This window comes from Macrobrachium nipponense, chromosome 20 (genome assembly GCF_015104395.2).
Source record: "Macrobrachium nipponense isolate FS-2020 chromosome 20, ASM1510439v2, whole genome shotgun sequence".
Lineage (NCBI taxonomy): Eukaryota > Metazoa > Arthropoda > Malacostraca > Decapoda > Palaemonidae > Macrobrachium > Macrobrachium nipponense.
In genome coordinates, this window is record NC_061089.1 from 57110533 (window position 1) to 57121902 (window position 11370).

The 11370-nt window shown below is 36.9% G+C and overlaps 1 protein-coding gene across 1 annotated transcript in view; it reads right to left on the minus strand.

The window, feature by feature from the left end:
- Window positions 1-11370, minus strand: part of LOC135220299 (uncharacterized) — a 41637-nt gene that overhangs the window by 22518 nt on the left and 7749 nt on the right. The window contains exons 2-3 of the mRNA XM_064257552.1: window positions 4707-4735; window positions 3334-3780 (exon numbers count right to left, since the gene is read on the minus strand). Coding sequence (XP_064113622.1) covers window positions 3334-3780; window positions 4707-4735 — 476 coding nt within the window. The remainder of the gene's footprint in view (window positions 1-3333; window positions 3781-4706; window positions 4736-11370) is intronic.

The following is an 11370-nucleotide window of genomic DNA, read 5'->3' on the forward strand; positions in this document are numbered from 1 at the left end:
GAGGAGGGGGAAGAAGAGGAAGAGGAAGCGGCAAAGGCAGAGGAAGAGGAGGAGGACGAGGAGGGGGAACAAGAGGGAGATGAGGAGGAGGAGAAAGAGGAAAAGGAGGAGGAGGAGAAAGAGGAAGAGGAGGAGTAGGATGAGGAGGAGGAAGGGAACAAGAGGAAGAAGAGAAGAAAGAGGAAGAGGAGGAGTAGAAGAAGAAGAAGGAGGAGGAGGAGGAGAAGGAGGAGGAGAAGGAGGAGGAGAGCTTCCCTCAATGGAAGGAAGCGTTAAAGCAGAGTACAAAGCAAGCGCTGGGAAGGAGGAAGATACTTTTGGGAGTGAGGAGGAGGAGGAGGAGTAAATAAAATATTGGCGCGAACCATTTTCGGCTGCCTGAGATGTTCATGGAAGAATAATCGTACTTTCTCAGACAAGGGTTTATGTTGATCGTGGAATCATGCAGTTACGAGATCCTGCTGCATGCATAAAAGAAGTGTTAAGAAATAAGATGCCGGACAGTGTTTGTGTCAAGGAATTGTCATCATTTCTGAACCATTATTTTGCATCATTTCTGAGCTTTTCATTTTCCATCATTTCTGAGTCATTGTTTTTCATAATTTCTGATTTATTATTTTGCATAATTTCTGAGTTATTATTTTTCATACTTTCTGAGTCATTATTTTTCATAATTTCTGAGTTTTTTTCTGCAATTTCTGAGTCATTATTTTTCATGATTTCTGCGTTTATTATTTTTCATAATTTCTGAGTCATTATTTTTATCATTTCTGAGTTTTTTATTTTTCATAATGTCTGAGTCATTATTATTCATCATTTCTCGAACGGACTGGCTTCCATTTAGGAGAGGAAAATAAACCGGCATTTTTAAAAGAACGCACGCGAGAACCCGGAATTTACCCAACGTTCTGGATACTTAGAAATGAAAGGTCGAAAGCCAAAAACCAGCCTAGCCACTATGCTATGCTAATGGAAGCTTTCTTTGGTCCCCTTGTGCTCTTGAAATCGAGAAACACATCGCGGAAACAGGGAATAAATCAAGAGATAGCAAGTGGGTTTCGGAGAACAAACGTGTTTTAAATTGCTAATGGCGACGAGAAGCAACAGAACAATAATTTCTTTTGACGTTGCCAAGATGGATCAGCCAAATGTTAGGAAAGTTTTCTTCCAAAGTGCAAAAAAAAGTCCATCTGCTGAAATGCCAGCGAAAAATTATGAATGCCACCAAAGCAAACAAAGTATTTACTTTAGTGGAAAGTATTCAGGTTTTATAATTCAATTGTTGTGTTAAAAAAATCTCATGAGCCTCTGAGGACTTTAAATCAGTAGGAAGGTATGGAGATCCTATTTGATTATTTTTTCCTTTTTTATTTCAGTTCGGTTAATCAAGAACGATTTTAATTTGTGGTTAATTTACACCATTCTTTTAAAACCCACTTGTACTTGTACCTGTACATTAACCAACTGTTCTAGTTGTTGCGGCGTCGATGACCTAAGTTGTTGGGACGCCTTGGTACTTTTTTGCATCAATCAATGTTCTAGCTGTTACAGTACATCTGTATTCAAATAAAGGACTCCTGTCAATTACCCAACTGCTCTGCTAGATGTTACAATACATAGGTCTTGAAGCAAAAGAACTTCAGTTCGTGGTTTAGTCGTTCTTAAACACTTAGTTATTCATACTAACTTGTAAAAGTTGGAACAAAAAAGTGTATTTACCTTAAAAAATAAATGTCTTTTTCCAAGCCCGAGTCTCAATTTTTGACGGAATGCATTTTATTAAGTTAACTTCCGTCGTGGTAAATAGACAAATACTCTTTACAAATCAGCACTGTTCATTGTTGTTAAGGGACTTTTAATGCGGTCTGCTCTGTATATAGGAAATAAAAAAGGAAAAATATAAACCACTTCAGCTGTAGTGATTACATACAAAGAATTTTCATGTTTGCTATAAAGGTATCGTTGCTATAGTGCAACTGTTGTTCTACTCAAAATAGTTTCCTTAAGTCTTAGGAGTGTCGGCTATAATTTTAATTAAAAAATTAAAGGGGTGTGTGCTATACTTTTATTAAACAAAAATGGAAAATTATTACAAAGTTGATGCTGGAACGCCATAAAACACTCACAAATTAACGAAAAGGTTTTTGTATAATAGCAGATCTTGTACAGATTAGACAGTAAGATGACTCATTAACAAAGTCATTTTAATGCTAACATTAGTATTCAGTTATAAATGCATGCATGCATACATAAAGAAAACGGATTTGATATACATACATATATATATATATATATATCTATATATATACTACCCCTATATATATATATAGATAACACATATAGTATATATATATATATATATATAATATATATATATATATATATGTATATATATATATATATATATATATATATATAATACATATAATTATACGTAAATACACTGCACACATGCATTGTCTTTATTAAATCTGGAATGACGAACATGTTCTTCATTACATTTTCTGTTGAAACATATTTTTGAAAAGAATTCATGATTATAAGAATACACCCAACTTTATCATTATTAAATGGGATTTTCAATACTATTGTAATACTGGTATTAAGAAGAAAAAATATAGATTTTATGTTATTTTATAACAATACTCTATAACAATATTTCTTTGGACTTTGTCATACTCATAAATTCAATATTTATTACCTGCATGTGTGCATGTGCTATTCGGGTTCCTGTACAAAGTTGGTTATCAAGTTATTCAATAAATCCCCCCCACCCCCGCCCCTACCCCCACCTCAAGAAAAGGTGCCCAGCAACCGTTATGACACTGACGGCACAGTATAAAGAGTGAATGTGGAATACATCAAAGAAGTTTCGTCTTTCTTATTTGAAGACAGCCTCTTCTTATCTTTGTCAATTCAAATCTTGAATTTGAATATAAAAGAGGCGGACATGCAGGCAGATTTGAGCGCAGTCATACATCTCCTTTCTTAGCCTCTTCCACAGGATTGTTTTCCCAAATCTCGTCTACTCACTTTTCCGCGACCCCATATTTGCGAGGGTACCGCGTCTCGCTTACTCATTCCAATCCTCATGCATTAGCATACATGAATAAGGATTTATTCACTTACGTATTTATTAAATGCACTTTTCATTCCTCTCCTTCCCCATCATCTTTTCTTTCTTCTTCTTCTTCTTCTTCTTCTTCTTCTTCTTCTTCTTCTTCTTCTGTGGTGTTTGTACCCCAGGTGTAAGGATACTGCTTCTTCTTCTTCTTCTTTGGTGTTTGTACCCTAGGTGTAAGGATACTTCTTCTTCTTCTTTGGTGTTTGTACCCTAGGTGTAAGGATACTTCTTCTTCTTCTTCTTCCTCTTCTGAGGTGCTTGTCCCCTAGGTGTAAGGATATTTCTACTTCTTCTTCTTCTTCTGTGGTGTTTGTACCCCAGGTGTAAGGATACTTCTTCTGCTCCTTCTTCTTCTTCTTCTTCTTCTTTGGTGTTTGTACCCCAGGTGTAAGGATACTTCTTCTTCTTCTTCTTCTGTGGTGTTTGTACCCCAGGTGTAAGGATACTGCTTCTCCTTTGGTGTTTGTACCCCAGGTGTAAGGATACTTCTTCTTCTTCTTCTTCTTTGGTGTTTGTACCCTAGGTGTAAGGATACTTCTTCTTCTTCTTCTTCTTCTTCTTCTTCTTCTTCTTCTTCTTCTTTGGTGTTGGTACCCTAGGTGTAAGGATTCTTCTTCGTCTTCGTCTTCTTCTTTTTCTTTTGTGGTGTTTGTACCCTAGGTGTAAGAATACTTCTTCTTCGTCTCCTTCTTCTGTGGTGTTTGTACCCTAGGTGCAAGGATACTTCTTCTTCTTCTTCTTCTTCTTCTGTGGTGCTTGTACCCCAGGTGTAAGGATACTGGAGTCTCCCCCACCTTGCAAAGGTTCTGCTGTATTCGTATTACATGGTAGCATTATGGTTTTGATTGATTTATTTTTTATAGTGTTTTCTTTGTCCGCCAATAATTCAGAAACCGCGAAAACATTCGAAATTAGGACGAGATTTTATTGAAATTTTTGTTTGTTGGATGTAAGGTGAAAATTTCGTGGTGTGGTTGTTATTTAAATTTATATGCTTGTGATACATTTGATCTACGATTTGAAGACAAGAAGATCCTTATTTATTTAAAAAAAGTTTTAGAAGTACTTTTTTTCTTAATATTTCATGAATTTATAGTTTTTGTAGCTTGATTATTCTTAAGAAAAACGAAAATATTACTTATGATTCAGGCACTTGTAGTTTAGAAAGATAGAATGATATTTACCAAAACTCTGTGTGGCGTTTGTGCATAGTTTGATAACATATTTCAATACGAACTCATAAAGATAACTTGAAAAATTTCAAAATAATAGAGCTAAGCGTGTCGTCTTGTACCTGCTCAAGTTCTCCCAATCTTTCCTTGATTGAAACAGGTCAGCAAGCTCGTGTTCCTCTTAACATATGACCAATATTTCAATGTGATTATGTTAACAGATATAACTATAAACATGAAGTAGAGAACTATAAACATGAAATGTATTAAAATATAAAGTACTAAGGTTGACGCACTATTCACTAAACCCGAAAAGATTGCGGCATAAGATATAGATTTCTGTGTATAATGCTAACGTAACTTCCAATAAAATTGAACGTAACTTGGACAAGGGAGGTAAAATAACATACCTCATACCTCGGCATGTTGGGAGTAATCACTGGAAAGTAAAGTCACGAGTCATAATTCCAGAAAGAACATTTCAATAAATCCATAAAAGAGACCTGTGACGAGCGAGGCATAAAACCATAAGAAATGGAAGGGAAAACTAACGAAATTACAAATAACAAATCTTTTAAATTAAGGGAAGAAATTGAACAATAAAATTAGGAGAATAAAGAAATGACGAAGATCGATATTACGTTCACCTTAGCAGTCTTACTCGTTCGATGGCCACGCTATACCTGTACCTCGGTGCCACTCCAGCAATTAAGAGCTAAATCACCACCTGTTTCCTTTTTCTACGCGCATGCCATCGTCATTTATTCAACCTTCCCCGTCCCCTTTTGCCTTCTTGTGATTTCGTCTTTGCTTTATGTTGGAAAATGAGGGGAAATTGCGGGGGACGGTAAAAGGGTCGTTTTCGATTTTCCCCAGGAATTCTTTCGGGAATCGCCTGAATTATAGACGGAATCGGCGGTGATGTTTGTGTTTTATAACAATTTCGTCTCGTAACTCACAGCAGAGAATCATACCTGCCGTGATTTATGGCGCTGAGAGTTATTCTCTCTCTCTCTCTCTCTCTCTCTCTCTCTCTCTCTTTCTCTCTCTCTCTCTCGTGTGCAAGAATATATAATTCTTCCTATACCGATCTGGAAATGAGAATGTGGTTGCTTTCATAATAGCTAAATGAGGGATAGAATTTATAGCCACTAAGTCCTTCCAGCTATATTTTCATAGGCTATATATATAGATGTGTGTGTGTGCACGTCTGTATTGTTGTTAAAGTATATCAATGCCAAGAACACGAGAAAATCGTGTATTTAGTCATCTCTTCCAGATGTTAGTGAAGCAACTTAAAGAACAGCTAATAATAGTAAAAAAAAAAAAAAAGAACTAACTCGCGATGTTGAATTTCGTCTCTAAGCTTAATAGCAAATAACTATAGATTATACAAGTACTATAAATCACAAATATAGTTACATTTATTTTGTTTGCATGATCATCCTATGTCATCTTTAGAAATGCTTCGTCGATTATAAACTAAACGAGTTTGTTACGTTGCTCCAAAAACAATTGAAATCGATATCATTGCTTCAGCTTAGTTGTAGTTTTCCAGTGTATACTAACTGCAGTGCCTCAGTGAATCATCATCCTTCCAGAATGAGTTTAGACATTATTAATGCTTTATTGTGTGTATGTTTCCCTTTGCATTTATTGCAAGCTATTCGGCGACTTGATTTAGTGTCACTGAGTTAAGAGGGAAATATGTTCCATTTTACATTAATTACGCTATTAAGGAGAAAATGAAATAAGATGTTGTTTTTTAGGTGTTAGTGGATAATACCAAGTTTGCCAACCCTCGAAAAAGATATGAAAATATGCTATTCTGTCATTTCCCAATGATGTTCCGATTGCTACTCAATTACTTATAGTTGTGATACATATATTAATGGAAAATCCATAGTGGAAAATAAGATACCAAAAGTTTTGATGCTGAAAGTCATCGTCGTTCAGTGTTAAACCTGACTTCTTGTATCTTATTTTATCTTATATTGCGCTTCAAATATGTGTTCGTCTCTTTCATTTTCTCTAAATTTTATTCTTTTCACTTTGCTGTCAAATTATAAGTATAAAGGCAATTTTTCGGCACTCTTTATATGTTGGTCCACGGGAAAATTTGCACATTTGGATTAACAGTTATAATAGTGCTCCTTAGTGTTAATTTGTATTGTATATAATAATAATAATAATAATAATAATAATAATAATAATAATACTTTCCTGAATACACATTCATATAAAAAAAATGGACTCAACCGATCCCCGAATAGCCAGGATCATTAAGGCTATGCCCAAAAGAATATGGTTCAACTTTCGCCCACATCTCCCCAGTTGACACTAATAGCGACGCCAACAACACAAGGCGAAGACCTTTTATCTCCAATATCACCCCAAAAATGAGATAACTGGTCGTTAAGAACAATTATCGTCTATCCCGAGTCACTTTTTTCGGTCGGAAAAACAGTCGGCTTACAACTGTTCATTATCCCCCGGGATCATCATGGCTCTGGGGCGGCCCCCATTGACATTGGTCCCATAGGAACTTCTTTTTATTGCAGACCGTCATCATAGGGCTCTCCCTCCCTCCCTACCTCCCTCCCTCGCCTAGGCCTTGATTGAGTCGTTAGAATCGCAGTTATGGTCCGGAGTAACGTGTTACTGCGAGGAAAAAATGGCAATTAGAAGGCGATTTCTCACACCTGCGCTGTGTCCAAGTGATGGACGTGTGAGGAGGAGGAGGAGGAGGAGGAGGGATAGGCAGGCAGGCAGGCTGCTCTTTGGAGAGGATTGTCTGTACTTTCTCTCTCTCTCTCTCTCATCATATATATATATATATATATATATATATATATATATATATATATATATATGAATAACTTGATCACGAAGTAAATAAAACGTGATGCTATATGTAAATAAAGGCTTTTTACAGAGTGAAATCGCCCTTATTGCTAATCTTGTAGTGTCAGTTTGGAAGCCTTCTTTTGACTATGTTGTCCTCTGTAAAATCAGTTTGCCTTCAGTAAAGGGTCCGAACAGGACCGAAAGTACTTGGCTATCTCGCTTTTTCATTTTTTCCTTCGTGGCAAAAAACCTTTAATATATTAATATATATATATATATATATATATATATTATATATATATATATATATATATAGTATATATATGATATATATATATATATATATATATATATATATATATATATATATATATATATATATATATATATATATATATATATTATATATGAGAAAGAGAGAGAGAGAACATTTCGTCAAGAGGCATGTTCTGGAAAGCATGCCTATTATCCGTAGACATGTTTACACTTCATTCTGTTATAATTAAAGCTTCAAGCTTACTATGTATACTGCTGATAAGGTCTCATGCTAATGCAAGAATTACTTCCTCCATTCAGTCATGTGAATAAAACGCATTCTCCAAATTCAATGTGCAGAATTAACCTAATCGTTCCTCAGACCGTTTTCCTTGGACTTTTGATGCATTACTGTTTAAGTCTAAATGTAAACAGGGGATATTAGGAAAATGTAAATGTTCTTTTCTTTTTTCCATATCTGTGAGATAGAACAGTTACGCAAGATTCTTATCAAGGAATCTGATCCATTTGGGGCTGTGGTATCTTAGTGTTCTATAACGGTATAATATCCAATTGCATGTTATTAATGTGTTCGTTTGTATGGCGGTTTTACGTTGCATGAAACCAGTGGTTATTCAGCAACTGGACCAACGGCTTCACGTGACTTCCGAACCACGTAAGAGTGAACTTCTATCACCGGAAGTTATTAATGTGTAACATCGATAGTCTACGGGTTTTGAACTTCATGTTTACCCATGGTGTTGTTTGGCCTGGGTTAACTTTTTTTTATTATATACAGAATGAATGTACGCTGATTTGAGCTTCAGGGTCGTACCAAACTTCCTTAAGGGTGAGAAATTGCCAATATTTAAGTCATTTTTGACTGATAGTTACTTATTTTCAGGTGTTGGAATTTTGTCTCCACTCTATCATGATCGTTATTTTTGACGGTATGGGCACCAGTGTTCACCTAGCATCATGACGACGAATAAATAGACCTTGCATTAATCCTTCAGAAGGATTCAAACCCGTGAACCTAGGCCCACAGTGACGCTCTCTTTATACGCTTTTATTTAGCTAGCATTTTTGTCCCATTATGAACCCCTTTTCTGTGGGGCAGGTTCATTAAAATCAGATCTTAGGTATTGGGGACTAGGAGTGGACTAAAAGGGACTATGACACTCAAGGAGAGAGGTGATGAAAGAAATACTGGGGCACCTGAACATTATTTATTTGCAGTGATAAAAACACATATTTACAAGTCTAAGCAATGTAAGCTCACAACAAGACCAGAGCAACATGGGCTAATTCGACCAATAGGGAACCAAATCCAAGCAACAAAAGGTCGTACAACACTACAAAATATATGCAGAGAAAACAGGTCTCAGACAGCACAGTAAATAATCAACAATAACCCAAAACTGCGCAAAATAAGTTAGTTACCAAAATAATAATAATAGTAATACACAACAGCATAAATAACAGTCATATCAATGACGCCCATAGGAACCACGAAAGATTCAACCTGTACATACACAAGAAATCGCAAATTATTCAGCGATACACACACGGAGGACGTAACACCTGAAGAACTACGAGGACTACAATCAGACACTTCCATGTCGACTACAGCCATACAGCTGCCCCAGGAAAAAAAAAACGCATTCTTCCAAAAAAAAAAAGAAAAAAAAGGGGGGGGGGGAACTGCACTTGAGCCCCCACACTCCTCTTCGGGGACAAAAATCCTCTTTTTGTTTGTTAGGAGTTTTTACGTTGCACGGAACCAGTGGTTATTCAGCAACGGGACCAACGGCTTTACGTGACTTCCGAACCACGTCGAGAGTGAACTTCTATTACCAGAAATACACATCTCTCACACCTCAATGGAAAGCCCGAGAATCGAACTCGCGGCCACATAGGTAGCAGGCCAAGACCATACCGATCACGCCACTGAGGCGCTTAGTACTTCCGTGTTGATATCATCTCCTCCTCGGGAACAGGGTAAAGGTCCTCCGCTGCTCACAAGCCACCATCGCCAATACCAGGGAATACTCAAAACTAAACTGCTGTTTCCTGTTAGCTGGGTTCTCCTCGAGAACTGGCTCGCTGTGCTGTCTGAAACCCGACTCCTGTCCGACGAGAAAAACAAAGGCACGGACAATACTTCGCCTCTCCACACAAAAACAACGAAGAGCAGGTAAACATATTATCAAAAATACTTAAAATACCTGACAGTCTGTTTGTTTGTTTGTCTTGGTCAAATCCTGTAACTCAATTTGCGACCTGTTCCTTTCGTCCGATGAACTTGAAGTTTTACATGGTTACAATTTCTGTCAAAAGTAAAATTGATTTATAAAAATAACTTTACACACGCTTTTATTAAAGTACACCAAACAGTACAAAAATAAATTTTTTGAAACACCAGGCTTTTCTTACAATTAATCATGGCGGTCACGCTTTTATTTTTGTAGACATGATTGATTGTAAGAAAATCCTGGCGTGTCTCAAAAAGTTTATTTTTCACTTTTTAGAGCATTTTAATAAAAGCGTGTTTAAAAATTTTTTGCATTTTAGATTTTTTTTCTCATAGATTTTTTTTATAGTAATTTCTTTCACGATTAAATCATAGCAAATGGCGTGTTTCATTCTGAGTTAGAGGTGTTTCAGTCTTTGGTAGGGCCAAAATCGAAGATAGTGAGTGGAAAGATATATCTACCCTCTTCGTCACGAAGCTAGTTATATTTCATCTTCCTCCTCCTTTTACTTGTCTGCTTGGCAACATTTTTCGCAACTGCTGCCATCACGCTTAAGTAACTTGAGTCTGCTATTGATAATAATTTTCAGGTAACTAAGGGGTCTTTCGTGCTTGCGAGATTTCTGCTTTCCACTCCTTTGTGAGTTCTCTCTCTCTCTCTCTCTCTCTCTCTCTCTCTCTCTCTCTCTCTCTCTCTGGCTTTTGCGGCGCATTGATAGCTGTCTCAGCTCACAAGCTAATGGATTTGCGTTCGATTCCCAATCTGGACGAGAGAGGGACGACCTGGAGAGAGAGAGAGAGAGAGAGAGAGAAGGTGAAACTTGTTTTCATCACGACGTCAAAAAGTATACCATCAAAACGAGGTAATCATTTCTCTCTCTCTCTCTCTCTCTCTCTCTCTCTCTCTCTCTCTCTCTCTCGTGATGCATCCGTGTTAACAATAGGACACAGAATCAAGACTTCCAAGTGTTGCAGTACAGTACATAAACGCAGATGAATTCAACTGCCACACCATGCTAACAGCAAAGCTTTGCTTGTTTAAAATCCCACATTCAGGCATGTTAATTTTCTAAATCCCAGCTGGCAAGGTCGTCTCTTTCGTCTACTAGAATTACTAACCCTATGTGAGACGTTTGATTGTGAAACAAATTGAGGGAAACAAATAAACTGCCTTCGTTTTACTTTAAGCATTTCTCTTTATGAATGCGGACAATGAAAGGAAATTTAATTTGATTTTTAAGTGTTAGGTTTTTTTACCTCCTGCAATCCATCAGAGTAACGGGACAGCACGAGTTTGTTTCTTAAAAGAGGAAGTAATTATTGAAAACTCTTGTATTAAACTTCGATGAGTCATGGATAAAAAAAAAACTTATTACTTTTAAGCAAAAGAAAGTTGCGACAACGAAGTTTCGAATCGACAGAAATTGCTCGAGTTCCTACGCCGAAAAGGAGAAGAAGAAGAAGAAGAAGCTGCTGCTGCTGCGTGCGCGTCATCGTTTGTATCTCCCTGAACATCTTTCCAACAGCTGTTGAGACTACATTTAATCCTTTTGACGTGACCGCAAACACCTGACGATGATCCCGAGTCAAACCGCAACTTCATGATTCTTCAAAAGGACTTCGGTTTAATTCGGAGAGAGAGAGAGAGAGAGAGAGAGAGAGAGAGAGAGAGAGATGAGGGGTACTTCGTCGAGAGAGAAAGAGACAGAGATGAAGTG